This window comes from Tiliqua scincoides, chromosome 7 (assembly GCF_035046505.1).
Source record: "Tiliqua scincoides isolate rTilSci1 chromosome 7, rTilSci1.hap2, whole genome shotgun sequence".
Taxonomy (NCBI): domain Eukaryota; kingdom Metazoa; phylum Chordata; class Lepidosauria; order Squamata; family Scincidae; genus Tiliqua; species Tiliqua scincoides.
Window position 1 is genome coordinate 64125432 of NC_089827.1, and position 20747 is coordinate 64146178.

General features: G+C 42.5%; 1 protein-coding gene across 2 annotated transcripts in view; it reads right to left on the reverse strand.

The window, feature by feature from the left end:
- ELK3 (ETS transcription factor ELK3) overlaps positions 1-20747 on the reverse strand; it is a 49133-nt gene that overhangs the window by 9027 nt on the left and 19359 nt on the right. The window contains exons 2-4 of one of the 2 annotated variants that reach the window (XM_066634212.1): positions 15251-15338; positions 14645-14853; positions 12919-13713 (exon numbers count right to left, since the gene is read on the reverse strand). In XM_066634212.1, coding sequence (XP_066490309.1) covers positions 12919-13713; positions 14645-14851 — 1002 coding nt within the window. In that variant the 5' untranslated portion in view covers positions 14852-14853; positions 15251-15338. The remainder of the gene's footprint in view (positions 1-12918; positions 13714-14644; positions 14854-15250; positions 15339-20747) is intronic. The other variant, XM_066634210.1, reaches the window with a different exon arrangement.

Below are 20747 nucleotides of genomic sequence, written 5' to 3' on the forward strand. Positions count from 1 at the left end.
CACCCAGAGTAGCTGCCTTTAGACCCCTAGTGCCACCTCTGGTCATAAGAACAGGCCCACTGGATCAGGCCACAGGCCCATCTAGTCCAGCTTCCTGTATCTCACAGCGGCCCACCAAATGCCCCAGGGAGCACACCAGATAACAAGAGACCTCATCCTGGTGCCCTCCCTTGCATCTGGCATAGCCCATTGCTAAAATCAGGAGGTTGCACATACACATCATGGCTTGTAACCCGTAATGGATTTTTCCTCCAGAAACTTGTCCAATCCCCTTTTAAAGGCATCCAGGCCAGATGCTGTCACCACATCCTGCGGCAAGGAGTTCCACAGACCGACCACACACTGAGTAAAGAAATATTTTCTTTTGTCTGTCCTAACTCTCCCAACACTCAATTTTGGTGTTATGTGAGAGTGTAAAGAGCATCTCTCTATCCACTTTATCCTTCCCGTGCACAATTTTGTATGTCTCAATCATGTCTCCCCTCAGGTGTCTCTTTTCTAGGCTGAAGAGGCCCAAATGCCCGGAGCCTTTCCTCATAAGGAAGGTGCCCCAGCCCTGTAATCATCTTAGTCGCTCTCTTTTGCACCTTTTCCATTTCCACTATATCCTTTTTGATATGCGGTAACCAGAACTGGATGCAATACTCCAGGTGTGGCCTTACCATCGATTTGTACAATGGCATTACAATATTAGCCGTTTTGTTCTCAGTTTGTACTACCAAGCCAGGAGCCTTTGAAGGACATCCATGTAGCCAAGGACCCTACCCTGTACCCAGCACACCAGAAATGAGAAGGTAGCACAGTGGTGGACCTCAGCCCTAACCCCCTTGACCCCTTATCCTATGTACCTGATTACCCTATAATAATGGTTTGCACGTCCATCTCTCTCTCTCTCTCTCTCCGTACCTCAGTAAAGTAATCAATATCCTTCCCAACTCCCTTTGACGCAGAAATTTCCCCATGAGAAGAATCAGAGCAGAGTACAGACCATGTCAGACCTAGAATGTATACTGAAAAAAAAAATCATATATTCCACCGTTGCCATTTCATTATGATTCTGTCTTCCAGTAGCAGAATCTGTATTGATCTTCTTAGAAATATGTTTAGGACTGAATGAGACCTTAGAAAAAGCTAAGCAGGTTAACCAGTTAACCTCTCCCTGTCTTTAATCTGCAAACTATGCACTTTATTAACACTGCAGACAAATGTTGGTGATTGATTTTTCTCCGCATGGGATACGACGTCGCTTTGGAGCAAAGACCAACTTCACTTAATTAATAGGAAGTAATTTCACTGTCTGGGAGTGTCCTATTTTAGTGTTTGTCAAGTCACAGTCCCACAGTCAGTGTTGTGTCTGCCAAGCAGAGGGAAAGCAGACACTTTGCTTTCTAAAAGAAAGCAGGTCAAAATCAATTGACAGTGATGTTGCTCTTTGTACAATCTCAGACAATTTAAGTGGAGGCGCCTAGCAAGGATTAAGCTTGGGCCTTTAAAAAAAGATGCTCTGCCATCGAGCTCTTGGCTATATAGTTTACTCGCCAAATGTATCAAGGGATGTAGCCTTGAGATCAAATCCATAGACATTATCAAATGGGGGGAGGGGGGTAAAGAAATATTATATAACATCTTGTATCAGATTTAACTCTCACTTTAAACTTGGAAGACAAGTCATCACACTGAGGGTCCAATTCTAATTGGATCTATCATTGGCACTGAGCTCCAGGGCTGGCACTGGGTGTTGTAAACATGCCATAAAACATGTTTACAGCACCCTGCGAGGAGTTTGTGCTGGCCCAGCACCATTCGGAGCTGAGCTCAGCGCCAGACAAATGCCACCTGGAGCATGGCAAGAACAGAGTGGGACTTCCTTCTGAGTAGACATGCATAGGATGGTGCTGCAACAGTGCATACAATTTGTACAATGATGAGTGTGTTTGCAATTAGAATAGCAACTAAGATCCCACGTAATGCAACTCCCCTTACAGATAGCTCCAAATCCTTCAACAGTGCAGTCCTGTGTATATCAGAAGGAAGTCCCCTTAATTTCAGTGAGGTTTACTCCCAAGTAAGAGTGCTAGAATTGTTTCCTTAGTTTACCTAACTAGGCCTATGCGCCTAGGATTTTCTGTGCTCACTGACTGCTATTTTCACCAGCATGACTCACGAATTAAAGCTGAGATTTCTCTTGCAAGCAGGCCCACAGCTCAGAAAGCAACTGTCAGGTCATTTATTTTTAAAAGAACCACAAACTCTCAGGCTTTTGTACCCAAAATAACTATGTTTCCTTTTTTAGTACCGTAGAAAGAGTTGATCACCACTCAGTGCTAACCGTTCCACCACATGTCTTTTGGCATTATCAGAATTAAGCTCGGCATTCGCTAATCAGCAAGCTGTCTGAATCCTATTGTTGTCCATGGAATTTGAGCACAGAGCCAAACAGAGGACGATGCAGGATGAGCTGGACTATGATCAGAATCCAACAACTATTGTTTCAACACTCAGAAGGGACACCACAGAACTCGGGGTATTTGTATTCCCCATAGAGTCAGTTTGTATAACTGCACAGACTAGTATTAAACCTTCCCTATGCAAGGTTCACACACAGTTTACTTCTTTCCCCGCAAAGTTTCATTTAAGCAATCGCAGAGTTACAGTGACCACGTTTGAAGGTTAAGATTTAAACCTTCAAATGTTGATCATATTGAAATCTGACAGGCTTGGAGCATACTTTTTAATACTTCCCCCCCTCTTTTTTCATTTCTATCCTGCTTTTCAGGAGTTGTCCCAAGATGGCAAACAAAGTCTAAAAGCATGAAAATAGATTTAACATAATAATTAAAGCTCACAAAAAATGAAATGCTCCAGCAGCAGCTCACAAGCCCAAATTTCCACAGAACAGATGGGTCTTAAGTACCTTTTTAAAAGTCTCGGGCAGCCCAATCCAAACAATCACCAGCGCAGCAGGGCAGAATGTCCCATGCTGTGTCCTGTGCTGATTTGGATTGTGAGATCTGGAATTACTTGGATCTGCACTGGCTAAATAGCAGGCTCAAGTCCAAGAAGCCCATGTTGGCGGAAAAGGCTCAGGAAGAGGGCATACAGTTGTCGATCCCGCCTCCCTCCCTGGCCTGATCCACCCCCTATTCCGCCTGAACCACCCCCAGAAACACTCCTTTCCCTGCCTCTGTTTTGCCCTCCCCCACTCCTGCACTGCTCAGTTCAGTGCAGACCATATCTGTTCCACCAACACAGCCTCCACAACATGTGGAGCACAGCCTCTCCTAAAGATCTTTCCTCCCAATTATTTCTGGATACATAAAGCGGCCACATAAGAGTCAGACTCTTGCTCCATCTAGGTCTGTTTTGTCTACACTGGCTGGTAGCAGCTCTTCAGGTGAGCTTTTCCAGCCCTACCTGGAGAGGACAGGGATTAAGTTGGGGGCCTTCTGCATACAAAGGATGTACTCAGCCACCAGCAATAGCCCTTCCCCAGCTGCACATCATTTGACATGGTTTAGCAATTGTCATTCAATGATTTCATGTGGTGAATGTCTGGATGTGTCCTCATGTGGCAACAGCTGGTATTTATCTGACCAGGATGAATACTAAACCAGTGTTTGTTACTTTTGCTTAGTAGCGATGAGAAATTATAGTTCAGGATATGAGGCCACGTTCAACCTTCGCCCCACGGAATTGAAATATGAACCTCCAAAAGTAATATGTGAAGCTGGTCTTGATGTTACTGTGTGAAGCTGGCAATTACAAAACCTATCAGGTGGGCTACCTGACACAGGGGTAGCGAACCTATCATCACATGCCCAAGGTGGCATGCAAACAAATTTTGTTGGCACATGGCATGCAGTGTTTCCCCTCTTCCCCCGCTCAACTGCATCCACAGGCAGGGGGTGGAAAATAGTCCTTGCGTGGAAAGTGCAAGTAGTGGAGTGGGGGTATGTGCCCTCACAAGAGAGGACAGGCAGGTTCACGTGCTTTTCCCTCACACAGTGAAGCTTCTAATTTTGGCTGTGCCTATTTTGCATATTATTAATTTGGAGCTTTTTTGGAGGGAAGACACAGAAACACCCCCTCCTCTCTGCCACTGTTGTCAAAAGGATTGATGCCTCATTGACCTTGTGGAGTGTGTATGTGTTAAAGGGAGGGGAATGGACTTCTTGAAAGTACTAGTTTTGTCCCTCTCACCATTTCCTTCACCAGTCCCATGGGGGGGACTTTCCTCTGGTAGTCCCCCATGCTAGGCTGCCTTCTCCAAGGAGCATCATGAGGTTGTCTGGTAAAGCAGCTGCCTGGTTGCTGTGTGGCTCTGCGATTTCAAGCAGATTCCAGAAATCTCAGTAGCCACTCCAATTTCTCTTAGGTAAGGGGGGTAGCCTTTAGTGCTCCCACCAGAAAGAGGTGCTAAAAATAAAACCAAGAACAAAAAACGCTGGGCATGTGTGCCAGCCACAGAACACTGTTCCTCAGACTGTGTGTGTTTGCAGACAGCGCTTTTGGCTCTCCTGTTTTCATTCTGACTGCAAAGTGTACGCATATGTGTGTGTGTGTGTGTGTGAGAGAGAGAGAGAGAGAGAGAGAGAGAGAGAGAGCATGCAAAGCATGCAAGCATTTTTGTTCTCTTTCTCCTTAAAATAATTGCTAAAATAAAATTATAATAATAAACTGCTTCTCAAAATTATCACAGGCACACGAGAGAATTTTTAGAAGATTATCACCAATTTGTGCACACTCTCTCAAGAAGGTTTGCCACCCCTGCTCTGAGGGATACTACTGTGTGGATCCCTGGCCTCAAGGGACATATTTGGTGGGAGAATTCATGTCAGTCAGCCACAATATAAGAAAAGCACCCAATGTCACAATCCTATGTATGTCTACTTAAAAATGAGTCAGAGGGGCAGGCTATGGTTTAATGCTTATTAAGCCAGGGCAAGGTCTGAGGGCACATGGTGCAGCTATCTGGCTGAAGCTTGGCAAGTCTCAATCTGGTCAGTGCCTAGATGGCGTGATTGCTTTGAACCTTAAGGACAATGCTTTGAGTTCCATGATCAATCAAATTGGGGTGTAAATATAACAGAACAAGAATGCTACTCTCAAATACATATTAATATATCTTAACACACAAGACTGAGCACTGCTGCCACAGCTTCATCTTACTGACTCCAAGAAGACTACAAATGGCACCCACCATCCTCTTTCTAAAAACAAAAAAAATCTAGGGCTCACTAGCACTGTTGGCTCCTTTCAATGGCAGTCTACAGAACTAGGCTTCTGCTGTATATGGCAGGTGGGCAGCACAAATAATGGTTGACACCCAGGATGCAGTGCTAGAGATTCCCGAGTAAAAGCACATCTGATACTCAGTGCAAAAGGGAGAGACAGCTGTGCAGACACTCATTTTGCCCTTAAGGAGTCAGCCTTTTTTATTCCGAACACCACAAAACCACTTTATGATTAAAGAAAGTAGCTTGACCTAAACATGTCATTTCATATTTACTTTGAGAAAGGCCACGGTGCCAGCCAAACACAAAATGTAATTAATCTGCTAACAGTCTCTCTCATTCTGGCTGAGGTTAGAGTTGCCAACCAGTCAGGATAAAAAAGAGGAAGGGGACGGGAAAGCAGGCCTACTCTTGTACTTTTTACAAAAGCTTTTAGAGGCAGAAATTTGCAGGTGAATCTTTGCCCAGGCCTGGAGATAAACATTATCACCTGTTAACTCTTGCAGATCAAATAGCTGTTTGAAGTTCAGCTACAGGAGCAAACTTAAAAGTTGCCAAGCCTAACTTAAGTTACATTTGAACTTACTACTTCAGGTAATGTAATTACACCTTCTGTTGATGCCCATACTGTCTAGTACCCCATGACTAAATACCCTGATTGCAATGTGGCATTTATTTCTGATTAACACTTTGGTATCCTGGTCCTATATCACCACAGTGCTAATCTTTCCTATGGACTTAACTAGTTCTATCATTCATATGGCATGGAAAGTTCGATGCTTTTGGTTCTCATCCCCATTCCCTGGTGATAACTGTTCTGTAAGGAATGTTCTTTTGCAACTGAAGTACTCCCTCATTAGGCATGTTCCTTTATGAATACTTAAAACTAAATTAATTTCTATTTCCCCTTCCATCATGTACATCTTTTCAGTGGTCGATTATTATTTAGTGACTGTTGTAATTTTATATGCCAATAAAGGTATTATTGTATTGTATTGTAAATTTAAAACATTATAGACATTGCTGTAAAATATTTTATGCTATGTATTATCTGAGATGCTACCGGAATGGAAAAATATGTGTTTAAGATTTCAAACAGATAGCCAAAACTGGTATCTATCCTGGCAAGCAACAACAAAGTTTACATCCATGCTCTTGTACAGGTTCCATTCATTCCACTAAGTCTTGATCCACAATGGCTCTTTGTGCTGTCCAGAGAGAACTACAGAACTCTGAGTAGCACGGGAGTCAAACATAAAGCCCACAGACCAGATATGGCCTGCAAAAGCTCTTTATCCAGCCCACATGATAACTGGGCTCTCCCAGACCACCATCAGCTGCTGAGCTGTGAAATGATGACTCAGCAGAAGTGTTACAGCTAAAATGGCTGCCCATGTGATAATTGGGCTCTCCCATATCTTGAAAATATGAGATTTGCATATGCTGCACCCTGAGAGCCAGGGTGGTGTAGTGGTTTGGGAGGTGGACTTAGACCTGCAAGATCCAGGTTCAAGTCCCCCCTCAGCCACAAAGCTTCCTGGGTGACCTTGGATTAGTCACTTTCTCTCAGCCTCACCTACCTCACAGGGTTGTTGTGAGGACAAAAGGAGGGGAGCAGCCGTGTACACTGCCCTGAGCTCTTTGGAGAAAGGGCGGTATAAAAATGTGGAAAAAAAATAAAAAATATACAGTAGAACCTCTTTAAGTTGACCACCCAAGGGACTGGAGGAAATTGGTCAACATAGGGAGATGGTCAACATGGGGGGGGGGAAGGCATTTAAATATTATCATGTTTAGCTCCCAAGACAACAAATGCAAGGCCAAGTTATTGTTTAGATTGGATTTTTAAAAAGTTCTACTGCAAATATAAATGAGAATTGATCCTCTTGTGATGCTTACTATTTATTTCATCTATATCTATATCAAGAGACAAAGAATAAACACAGCCCACAATCAGTATTTTAAAAAACCCTGAAAATTCATAAGCTTAAAAAAAATTGTAAAAGATACTTGGTTTCATAGCAGACAGGCAGACCAATGCTATCCCTTGCCATCCCATAGCATGTAGCATGTTACATAGCCCCAACAGCTTAAAAAAAACAAAAAAACACTTTTTTACTTAGGCTGCCTGGCCTCCACTGGGTCTCCTCAAATTCACTAAATGCCAGAAGGTGTTTGATATGGTCCCTCACTAAAAGCTGTTGAGAAAACTCCACAGTCAGGGAATAAGAGGACAGGTCCTCTCATGGATTGGGAACTGGTTGAGGACCAGGAAACAGAGAGTGGGTGTCAATGGGCAACTGACAAAAAAAGTGGAGAGGTGGAAAGTGGAGTGCCTCAAGGATCTGTCCTGGGAATGGTGCTTTTCAACATCTTCATAAATGACCTAGAAACAGGGATAAGCAGGGAGGTGGACAAGTTTGTGGATGACACTAAACTCTTCTGAGTGGTGAAGACCAGAAGGGATTGTGAAGTGCTCCAGAAGGATCTCTCCAAACCAGGAGAATAGGCAGCAAAATAGCAGTTGTGTTTCAATATAAGTGTAAAGTAATGCACTGGTGATGGGAACCAAAGTGAAAGGACAGTGGCTTCACTATGCACAAGCAACCTCATGTCCCTCACAACTTGGTACATGTCCAGGTACAATTGGCAGCCGGCGCAGGTCTGTCAGTTATGTACAGTGTACCCACCTATAAAAACCCTTTCGCACAAGTGCTAGCGGGTGTAGGGGAGGGATTGTCACGTGGCTTCTTGCTTTTCTAAGATGGGACAAACCAGACAAAACACAGGCCCACAGTATCGCATTCATTTTTTGTTTTTTGCAGCGGAGTTTATTTATTTATTACAGATACAGGTAAGGAAAATAGGTTAGACTTAGGGCTGGGATTACACAGGTTACACATGAGGGTATTGGCCATCGATTACAACTTATTAGTTCCCCCCCCCCCCAAAAAAAAATTGATAATGTCTAAAAACAAAATTATTCATCAATACAAAAATCATCATATTTGTTAATCTACTAATTAATAATTTAATTAAACAATCAATATTTTTATCTAAAATTATCTATCCAATCATAAAAAGGCTTCATATTTTACTTATACATTCTTCTTGCCACTAAACTAATATTTAGAATAAAATATTTCTTATCTGATTCTTAATTTCTGATGTCGCATTTAAGAGGAATGTTTCCAGTTTGAATGGTAATACACACTTCAATATCTCTTGTAACAGTTTATATATCATTTTCCAATATTTCTTTGCTTTTTCGCATATCCACCACATATAATAAAAAGTTCCCTCAATTCTTTACTTATTCAACATTTGTTTGGTGACCCAGGGTACATTTTTACAATTTTCTCTGAAATTAAATACCATCTATAAAACATTTTATATAATTTCTCTTTTAAAAAATAACCCTTTTAGTTATCTTAATACCACTTTAATTTTCACAATATTTGTGTTCCAAGTTTGTTTTCATTTACATCTAACTTTGATTTAATATAATTAATGGAATACTCTTCACTTCTAAAAAGAATTCGGTCCATTAATATCTACCAAAAAAAAATTCTACTTGTTGTTCAGCCACTTTCACTTTCTGTCTTAGTACTTTCTTTGTTCTCTGTCTTATTGGTGTTTTCCTTCTTGCTCCTCCCAATGCTCCTTCCTCTTTTTCTTTTTCTTCTTAACACTCTTGCATTTCTTGATCCCTCTCTTTTCTTCTTTCTTTTTCTTCATTCTGTTCTTTTTGGATTTAAACCAAAAATTCTTCCTTTTCTTGAAACAACGTGCTCTCTGGAAGTTCCCTCTTTTTTCTTCCTTAAAATTATTTTATTTTATCTCATTTTTTCCTCTGTTTTTTACAGCCAGAGGTATATTGGCTTGATTTGATATTGATAAGAATGGCATTCAAAAATTGAAAGGATGTTAGTAAAAGCCAGCCCTTATTAATGGATTTGTTGTGGGATTTCAGAAATGAAATGAAGTAACAGGTCAGAAAATTATCTGAACAAATGAAGCAAATAAACTCCTCCCTTACAAGCATGCAGGAACAGATTACAAATAACAGACAAGAAAAAAGAATGGATCAAATGTCGGATGAAACTAAAGACATGGAGATTTTGAAATGAGACAGGAGATGGAAAAAGCAACCGTTATCAGAATTAACGGTTGCTTTTTCCATCTCCTGTCTCATTTCAAAAATTTGTTCAGATAATTTTCTGAGCTGTTGCTTCATTTCATTTCTGAAATCCCACAACAAATCCATTAATAAGGGCTGGCTTTTACTAACATCCTTTCAATTTTTGAATGCCATTCTTATCAATATCAAATCAAGCCAATTGATTGTAAAAAACAATTTAAAAAAATCAACCAACTCTCATTATCTTGTTTTACCTTCTTGTAAGGCTAATTTCCAATTTTTATATCCAAAAGGGGTAAGTCAATATTCCACTTCCAGTCAATAACAATGTCAAATCAGTCAAACAATTAAAGAGTCATCCAAGTCTTATTATCTTGCATCCCTTCTTGTCCAAGGTAATCCTTAATTTTTAATATCCAAAAGGGGTGGATCAGTAATCCAGGTCAATAACACTGTCAAATTAAGTTAGTATGCCTTTAAATGACCAGGCCTGAATCAAGCCTTCTTGCTAGGAAAGCTAAAGTAAAAGTTATTTCAGCCCTTGAAGGTTAGTTATTTATTTCTTTTCCATGCATACCATTTCAGCAGGGTGATCTTTAATCTTCTTATCTCTCTCCTTTTCTTGCAGTCACCCTTATTACAAAAAAGAGAAAAATACTCCAGCAAGGGTTTCTTTAAATCCAGGTTCGCTCATTTCCCCTCTGGGTGGCTACCAGCCAACATAAATAATCTTAAAGTTTTCTTTCCCTCCTTCCAACCTCTTGATTGCAGTTCTTTTTATAGCCTTTTAATGAACTGGTTACTCACAGTTTAAAGCTTTTTTCGCTGTCATGTTGTTGTATCTAGGCCGTGGGGGGGTGTACCCAGCTATCCAAATCTGTCTTCTCCAAATCTTCTCTGAAGATGGCATCCGGTATATGATGATCCTGCATAGAGCAATTTCTGGGGTTTCCTCTGCAACCACGGTCCCTAGAGATCCCCCGAGTTCAAGCTCTCAGCCTTCATGTCTTCTTCTTAGACAATGAAGAGTCCCTCATTGCTGAGGTCCTCTGGAAACACATCTATTTAGCAGTTCCCCCCAGAGTCCTCCGAGATTCCCTGCTACTGCACTGAGTGTTAACTCCACCCCCCCCCCCACAGTATCGCATTCAGTGGGCAACTTATGGAGGGTAAATTAATACTCTGTGCAATGGTTGAAGTGGTCAAGATACTACTTACGGAGGTGGTCAATATAGAGAGGTTGGTATCCCATAGTGTATATGCAGTGTCTGTCCATACTGTGAAAATTAGGTCAACAAGGAGGTGGTCAATATAGAGAGGTGGTCAGCTTTGAAGGTTCTACTGTATTGCATATTTGCATCTATCACTTTTAGCTAATTAGTTCCTAAATGAGGAAAAAGTGCTTATTTGTGGTTATTACTTGCTTAATTATGTCACTTCCTGCTAAATGACATCACTTCTAGCCCTCAGCAGACACCATGAATGTGATTTGGCCCACTGTATGGAACACATTTGATACCCCTGCTCACTAGAGCAATGTCTGCAGAAGATTTCTTGTATGCAAACCATCCTGTTGCAATTTAATTACCACTGGAGTGGGATGTGATATTCCAATGTATTTCCTTACAAAAGCACTCACATATCACAGTCTGTGCCCATCTCTTGAGATAAGCACTAAATTCAAGATTATGAGTCCTCAACTATGTGAATTGCTTCCTGCGTAATAGGTTAGTTGAGATAAATCAGCTTTCCTTTCTAGTTGTCCTAAAAATACATCCTGCCTTTTGTTTGGCCAATTGGGTTAAATCTCATAAACTATAAAGCAAAAATAAATTGGCAGCCCTACTCCTTTTATGCTTTGCAATTGCACATTTTCAGATTGTTTCATAAACTCTTCTTCCACATGAAATCTGATATAATTTGGACAGCAAAAAGACAAGCAAATCAGCAAGGTGACACAAACATTAAACAAAACCCTGATGGTTAATTTCCTCTTGAACTACATGCATGGTCACTGAAGTTCTTTAGTAATGAACTCAGTCTGAGATTGCACTCTTAATCACTATAGTCCACTTGATAAAATGAGTATTCAGTAGAGACATTCATAGATGTAAGGGTTTAGGAAATATTTTACAAATCTGCAAAGGCAGTGATACAGAAATAGACTTGAGTTCTTCCTTTAAAAAAACAAAACACACAAGTGATGAGATCTCCTTTGTAAGCTGCTGAAATGGTCACCTTTCATGAATAGGTACAGGGTGTAGTACTAGCAAAATCAGTCAAGCACCCTACAGTGTATTTGGCTAGGATATGATCCAAGAACTCCTTATATTGGTTTCTTGGAGTTTCTGTGTTACACTGAGAATACCTTGTAGCATATTCTAATGACTGCTATTATTGGCTGCACCAATTGTATTTCCTAGGTCCCCTCACAACGTCTTTGCAACTGTAATTCATTCGTTATGTGTTGGAAGTAGTAGGAGTGCTTTGGAGGTAAGAATACTGCATGAGGTGAGGATTCTCAGTGGTAAAGCTCTGTTTTTGAAACACCCTTTCTCCAAAAGATCCATTAGATACCCACTATTGTCTTATTAATCACTAAGGGCGCAATACTAACCTGCGCTGGAACAGGCAAGCCAGGAGGCTTGCGCTGTATCCAGCGCAGGATTGTGGCCAGAAGCGTCTCAGCCAGAGGTAAGGGGAAACGTTTCCCCTTACCCCTGGGTAAGGGCTGCTGGCCACAATGGGTCTCCTTGGACTTGCCCCACCTCTGGAGGTAGCACAAGTCCAAGGAGAGCGGGGCAGCTTGAAGCCGCTCCATTCTCCTCAGGAATGGGGGTTGGGATCCGGCATAACTGCCAGATCCCAGCCCAGCCTGCCACTCCCTGGCCGCCTGCCCCCAGGGTCACCCATCACCCGCCCTCCCTCCGCCCAGGAACACGTCCCCCACACCTACCTTTTCCGCTTGTGTCAGCGCAGATGGGCCAACACAAGTGGCTGAGGGGAAGCCAGTGTGGAGGCCTATGTAAGCCTCTGCAGGCCGGCGGTTCTCGGAGCACCAGCCTGGCTTCCCCTTGAGGAGGTGCAAACGTGCTTTACGTCCCTTGGGTCAGCCTAACTGCAAGTTAGGATTGCACCCTAAGGCTTTTAGTTGGCTCTGTTCTACTATATTATTATTTTATTAATTTTACTGCACGTTTTTCTATCGATTAACAGTTAGTACTTGCTTTATCCGTGATAATTACTTATTATATTTTATTGTTCTAATTTTTATTGGTAAGTAACATGGTCATTTTCATACTGCCCGTCACTTTGTGGAATTCAAGGAAAGCAACTCACAAATCTTTAAATGTAATCGTAACTTGCATATTAACAGTTTTTCTTTCAAGGCAATTTTCTCCCCAAGGCATGGCAAGTGCATTTAATTGCTAACTTGATGCAAACAATCCATAGAACCATTTCATAACTCCCAACTCACAAAATCCCACTTGTGTAAAAAATTGGGGGACTCTAGATGGTCCTTCAAAGGTGTCCAAGCCTTACCTGAGCAGTGAAGAAAGCTGGAGTCAGAGATCCCGAAGGGAGTGCAGGGCTGTTGAGGGCAATAGAGCCCAGGTCGCTGCTTGAGAGCACCATGGGAGGTGCTGAGATCTCTAAGCCTTTGGGTTTCTTAGCTTTCGGGGGAAGAGAAGGAGATTTGGCCTTGGATCCTGAAGAGAGGTTCAGTGGCTCAAGAGAATCAGAGTCCTGGCAACTGGACTCCAGAAAGAGGCTTTTGTGTTCTGAGGGAAGTGGGGAGTTGGGAGACAGAGAAGGTGACCGGGAAGAAGATGGTGAAGTTGAGGAGGTGCTGGTTGTATTAGGCAACATTAAAGATGATATTTTGGCAGAGACAGAGGATGCTAAAAAAGCAGAAGCAGCTGCTGCCTCAGAAGTTGAGGGCAGAGACACAATGGGCCTCATGGCTTGCTTGTCTGTTTTGTTTGTCACAAATCTGATAACAGTCCGGACTTCTTCCAGAGGGGTGTTCCCTTCCAATTTCTCCTCCAGCTTTTCTGTTTTAATCTGTTTCAGAGTATCTGGCTGGTTTTGCAGGGAGTTGATGGTGAAAGAGGAATACAGCCCCGAATGGATATACTCATTACGGCTTGTGCTTTTCAGGGCTGACAAGCTATGCTTGTGTGACTCTCTGCCCTCCAGAGGAATCTTGTAGTCGCTGTCCTGCAGCAAAAGGCTCTCTCTGCTAATTTCCACAGCATGGGGATCCATCTTTAAAATCTCAGGAAATGACACAAATTTGTACACAAACTTCTGTCCAATCACCTTCTTGATGATATTCTGCATAAAATACAAAAACCAGGCATAATGAAAACAGTGGTTTGGTGTGACAGGAGTATCATACGTAATATGGTAGGCAACTCGGTCATTTTCCATATTTTCTTCTTCCATTTCTTCCCTTTGCGCTGTCACTTCTTTCTTGCCCTTATAACCCGTTTACCCAAAGTTCTCCCTACAGATCAGGACAGGGAGGAATATCTGACTGAGCAAAACAGCACAGGCTCACAACCCCCTGTCAAATGCCTCAGTTTCATAAAAACAATAAGATTTTTTTTTTAATGGCAGTAAAGAAACAAAGGCTCTAATTGCCCAACTAGAGATATGGAAAAAAAATTCATTAAAACATGCTTTTTTGCATCTTGAAGTTGGAAGGGAAAATTGAAAATTTGGGAGGAAATGTTTAAAAACAAACTGATGACATTTTCTCGTTCAGAATGTGGAGTGAAATGTTTTTTAAAGCAGCATTCACTGGTGTTCCTGGGGGGAGCAAAGCACTAAGTTTTGCAAGGCACTTCAGGGTATCCTGTAAGATGCCCCTTCCCTTGCCTTTCTGAGCAGCGAGAGCAACGTGGAGGCATTTTCTTCGCGTGGCTCTCGCCACTTGGAATGGTTCCAATAGCAAGGGGGAGGGGCAGCTACACAGCACATAGAGGTGCCTGGCAAAACTTAGTGCTTTGCCCCCCCTCTGGCAATGCCACCGGCAGCATTTTAAAATGAATGTTATTACATAGTAATTTTGTTACAATTCATGCTGCTTCAGTAGCGATATAATAGTAAAAGGAAGCAATGTTAGTGAAGATGCCTTTGTTGTCATGTTTCACTGGGAGGTTTTTCTCCTCCAACTATAAAAACTGTAAAAATGGGAAGTTCCATATCCCTCCATTTTGGCACAGGGGCACTGTTCACTGCACAAACGCACGACAAAAATTACCTTGTCGTAGTAGTATCTCAGCGCCCTGCTCAGTTTGTCATAATTCATGTTGGTTTTATTTTTTCTGAGTCCCCACAGTTTAGCCACCTCTTCTGCTTTAAGGAGCTTGAATTCACCATCGTTGGATGTCCAGCAAATCAGGTGCTCGTGTTTCTGATCTAGAAGTAATTGCAACAGGAACTGCCACAATGTGATTGCACTCTCCATTCCTACAATGGATAAAACAAAACAAAAGAGTAGTGGTGGAGGAAGAGTGTGATCGGTACATTGCCTGGGCCCATTTTTTGGATGAAAGTACCATCTTCTCACTGTAAAATTATTCAGGAAAGTGTCTTGTTTCTCTTAATTCTGATAACCCCATACTGTAAATGTCCTAGATAAGAGTCTAGCTTCCCTTTCTTTGAAGAGATCTAACTCTTATACTTATCAAACTGACCTTTTCATCAAATATCAAACAACCAAGGTTTTTCTACTCAATTGCTGTTTTAACCCATCTCACAAATATCCTTCAATTGCTAACAAAATAATATTTAACTCTTTAATACACAACTGGGAGCTAAGCTACCACACATATTATGAACCATACAAACGAAGGTAAATACAAACCTTATTTTAATTGTATTGCATGTCCAGGTTCTGTTCAGCACACCTGTAACCCACTTCTGCCCAGCCTACAGGTGTATTCATTTGATCCCTGTTGAGTATACACAAAACATTGGGCAGAAATGGCTTTAAATTTACAGGTGTTGGTTCTATGTAAATCTAATAATGAAGGCAGAATAAAGCATGATGATGATTCGTTGAAAAATTTCAGAGTCGTTTCTATGAAATGTTTATATAGACCTGAATGCATTGGGGGTGTAAAATCAAAGAGTGGCTTCTAGAACCAATGGGTGGTAACTGCTAGTACTTTTCCTTCTAGTTATTCTCCCCTTCCACAACAGCCCTTCTCCTGTTGCATCCCATGTTTTAAACCAAGGGTCACCTTTGACCTTCAGCAATGACTTTGGGGGGGCTTGGGGGCTTCAGTAGGAAGGAGTGGGTTGGGAAGGTGGCTTGGGATCATGCAGTTTCCACAAGCACAACACCTTGGATGCCACCCAATTCATTTAAGTAGGCTCAACTCCTGCTGGGTTGCTGCCATTAGCTTTATAGTCTCTCTCGAAGTTTATCTCCTGTTTTACACTTGTGTTTATTATCATCATTGGGACAATGCCCTGAACACGCACGAATCGCAGTGCTCATCTTCAAGGCACTTTTCACATAACTCTGGGCAAAGAGCTTTTTAAAAATGTTTTTAAATAAGGTTTATGATAGTTACATCCAATGGTTAGATACATTATAGATAAGCTTGGCTTCAGTAGATCAGTGTTATATCTTGCTATGTGCTGCAGTATTGTATACAAATTCCCTTGCTATTGTTTTGTGAATGGATGATGGAACTGCCCGACTTAGATTACCACTCTCACCCAACAAAATTAACAGCAACAGCAAAACGCAACAAAAATAACGTATATTAGTTCTACCATAGATGTAGATTTTAAAAAAAATTCTGATTCTTGCCCTTTACTTCTTAAAAAAAAATGCATCACAGTTGCAAAACACAGGAACACAAAGATAAGTTCTATTATTTATAAGTAAATGACTTCAGAATGGCCGAGGCAACATGATAACACAAGCCAACACACATTTTGCTTCCTTAAATGTTACACCAATTCCTGGGTATATTTGGGGTGCCAATTCCAAAAATGGCATCCGTTTTGCTCTATCACGTTTAGTTTTGGAGACATGGCATAGCCTCTTTAGTGAATGGTTCAAGCGGCTTCCTCATGAGGAAGCCTACACCATGGCCTCCTCATGAGGAAGCTGCTTGAACCATTCACTAATGAGGCTATACTATATCTCCAAAACTAGACAAACGGATGCCATTTTTGGAATCGGCACCCCAAATTCATATCAAACCACCATAAAGTTTGGGAAAACTTTTCTGACCCTCCATTTTGTAGGACTGTGTAATCAATACTCTATATATCCAAACTCAGGGCACACTCCTAACCAACTTTCCAGCACCAACGGAAGGGCACTGCAGCTCTGAGGTAAGGGAACAAACATTACCTTACCTTACCGTGACTGGCCTCCAACTGCAGGATGCAGTATATGCCCTATTGGCACAGCTGTGTCAGTGCAGGAAAGTTGGTTAGCATTTGGTCCTTAATCATATAATGCTACGGTTGTGTTTTTTTTTCCCCCCCAAATTCCTGATCTGGTTAGATCATGACAAAGATGCTGTACTACAACTGAAAGTTGAGAGAGTTTCACAGCCTTAACAGTGCTTTAGATTTCTTGATGTTAAAAAGCTTTTGCAGCAACTATTGGAAATAACATGAACAGCAAAACGGACTGGATAAGAATTTTACGTACTGCTGTGTAACTAATAAAAATAATTAACATTTTTTGTTAAAGCAGACTAGTTATTATTTCAGTCTTACCAATTTTTACAAACTGCTTTTCAGTCAGAAAAGCACCTAAAGCAATGGTAAAACACAAGAAAATAAAAACAATAATCAATAATCATAATCAATAATGTTCTGCTGTCTAGCCCATTTAAAATGCAAGGCTGTAGTAGTTCTTTCTTTTGTTCAACAATATCAGAACTGTACTCATTTTGAGTACAGTATCTGCCACTAGATGGCACACAGTTTCTGTGCCTTCTGTGAAAGCAATTTCTCCATTACCCATTGGCACTAAGCAACTTTGAACTCCTTCTTCAAAATCATGGACGTAATTTAGTGCATGATAAGTCACTCCAGGAGGTTTATATGAAAACTACAAAGGCTTAGTGCAACTTTATACACAGTTTTCTTAATATTTTTTTAAACCCCAGAAGCACACAGACAGCCCAGCCCTATTTGGGATTGGGCTGTCATGTGCAACCATTGGTGACAGTAGAACAAAGTTCTGTGGTTGTAATGGGCCATGCAACACTCAGTTGGTGGCTACTTTGGGAGTGCTGATGCAAAAGGCGGCAGTGGTCCCCCGATGTCAGTAGATCACCCTGGACCTACCAAGCAGGTAAGACAGTGACGGGGAGGGGGCAAAACGGGGTAAGAATGGAGGAGGAACAGGGGTTGGGGAGGCTGTGGGAGAGGATGAAACTGGTGACAATGGCGTTTGCCGAATCCTATCCTCCTATTTTGCTGCCTTCCCGCCCCCTTTCTTTAGACTTGCCCCAGCTAAAGTGCTAGCACAGGTCTGAGGAGACCTATTGCAGAGCGGGAGGCTTATGGAGGGTAAGGGCATTTAAATCCCTTTTCCTCTCTGAAGCCTCCCAATCCATCCACTCCCCCCCCCCCCAGGTCTGCAGGATACAACTTACAATTTTCTGGTGCATCAGTCCCTGCAAGAAGGAAAGAGATAGGACTGAGCTGTTAATGCCACACCATGTAAATGCGTTTGATAACTATTTTAAGAGGGAAAGGCAATCAAAATTCATTAGCAGATGGTTTAAATTACAAGCAGGTCTGGTTCAGACATAACAGAAACCATGGTATTGTGCTACATAAACGTGCCACTACAAGCTTGTGTAGAAGGAAAGCTTTACTTCCACAATGAAGTAAAATACAGTTCCATGTTACATCTGAACAGAAAGTGGTGTTTACTTCAAACCACTGATAGGGAAAAACAAATTGGATCTAACCATGGCTTGAGAGACTTAGGCTTGCTCCACAACTTTGGTTTATTATTATTATTATTATTATTATCCCATAGGACCCAAGGCAGCTTACAACAATAATTAAAAGCACACACTAAAAACAAAATTTAAAACAAGGTAAAAACATATTAACAAACAGGAAAGTTTAGGGAAGTGCCCAAGCTTGGGTGTAATGCAGAACTGTGGTTTCTTTCAAAGTGAAGGTAAAAACTTTCTCTCTCCTCCTCCTTTTCTTGCATAAAAAGAAGAGAGGATGGGAGAGTACCAGTAGCATAGCTAGAGGGGGTACTCCTTGTCTAACTGGCCTTCAAATGCAATTGCTTTTGCAATTTAATAATCATTAATTTAAAAATATCATTTAATAATGCATGTGGTCTATGTGAGTCTGGTTAACTATCCAACAGCCTAGTCCTATGGGATCTTCACATTGGCTGCTGAAATGCAACCATAAAGTGTGCTCTGGCAGCGCACTGAGTAGCACACTGTCAACGCACCAGTAGGAAGGTCAGAAACTTCCAGTGCATGTAGCCAGACCACTGGCTGTCCACCTGAGCAAGTAGGCCAGCAGGGGGAAGCAAGAGAGGGTGGGGAAGGGTGGAATGGAAGCGACACGCCACGACACTTGGCACTGGGTCAGCATGTGTGCCTGCTCAGCACCAGCAGAAGGCCCACAGCATGCCACCCGGAGCAAGGGAAGAACTCTGGGAAGGGGAGAGGTCAGTCGGGACAGGGGGAGGCATTCTGGGGTGGGGGAGGGAAGAAGGGGAGGAACCAGGGTGGGATCAGTGGAGCTCTGCCCTGCAGTGGGTCTCCTCGGACCTGTGCCAGTGATTTAGCTGACACAGGTCCAAGGAGAGGAAGGTGAGTTGGGAGGCTGCTGCGGGAGGGGGTAGGATCCAGCACAAACCATCACTGCCAGATCACCCCCTCCTGAAGCCTCCCTGCCCCCATTGCTTTCTCTCCTGGCCCAGTTTATGCCCCTCCCCGCCTCCATTCCATTCCAGCCCAACACAGGGACTCTCAACTCTGCACCGGCAAAATAGCTGGCACAGATTTGAGTGCCCCCCATGGTGGGGCCTGTGCCCTTCCCCTGAGGAGACACCAGCAGCTGCCTGGCATCCATAGGATACAGCAGCAGCCATTGTGGTGGTGCTGCTCCTCCGGGTGTTGGGCAGCTCAGGATTGGGCTGCAAATCTCCTGTTAGCCAGAATTTCACATCTTGTTCTGCAGCTCATACACTCTACAAGCTGGTTCCAGCATAATGGTTTTTTTTCCTCCAAAAAGGGAAAGGAAGGCATACGCGTGGACAAAATTATTTCAGAATGAATTAACCAGGTGGATTTTTCAGGTGGAAAAAAAATAACCTCTGTGGATGAGAGCCTAGACTCCCATTGGCTTCTGGACAAGGATCTTTCTGGCAAGATCCAGTTGGAATTCTTTTCAAGCCAGAATAAATTTTTCCATGCAGAAAAAAAACTTTGTGGCAGAAGTCTGAATCTGAACCAGCCCCTATGGAAACAGAACCTGGATTTATCGACAGTACTAATTATCTGAATGTTGTTATACGTATAGGTATCCAAGCCTGGATGTTACATAAACTTGATTCAGGTAACACAGTCAAGCCGTGGTTTACTTGACTCACTGGAGTTGTGCCTCCGGTTCACGTGCACCCTCCTCCCCTGACATCCTGGCTTTTGGTGACTATAATTTGCCGTTACAGCCAAGTTGGGCAAACTATGTTTACCATGAATGTGCCTCCAAGCCAGAACTGGAAACCAGTTATTTCCATTTTCAGAGGAAATAGGTATATGGTATGACAGAAATTCAGTGCAAAGAGAGAAAGATATGGTGAAAACCCAAAGATTGTCTGATGAATGAATTTGCTCTGAGAGGGAAAGCTACTCTGCCAACACTCTCCATTCTACTTAACAATGAAAGGCACGGGAGCCCAGGAACTAACCCAGCATATCTTGGATTCCACGTAATCTGTAGCATTTAGAGACCAATCCTTAAGACATTTACTCCTAAGAATGTCCCACCAAGTCAGCAGTTCTCAAACTCTCAAGGAGAGTTTGAGCCACAGTAAGCGTGTGCGGGGGCGGGGGAAAGGCAGCAACATGATCCACTGGATCGCGCCGCTTTGGAGAGGTGCAGGAGCTTGCTGCCACTTACCAGAGCTTGCAGCAGCGTCTCAGGGTGCAGGGAGCCCCCATGCCAGCCTCTGCACGCTGTGGAGACCCTCAAAATCGAGACTGCAACCACTTCCAGTTTTGCATTCACAAAACCAGAAGTGGTTGTGATTGCAATTTTGAGGGTCTCTGCACGTTGGGGAGCCCTGCAGAGACTGGTGTAGAGGCTCCCTGCACCCCTGGTAAGTGGCAGCAAGCCCC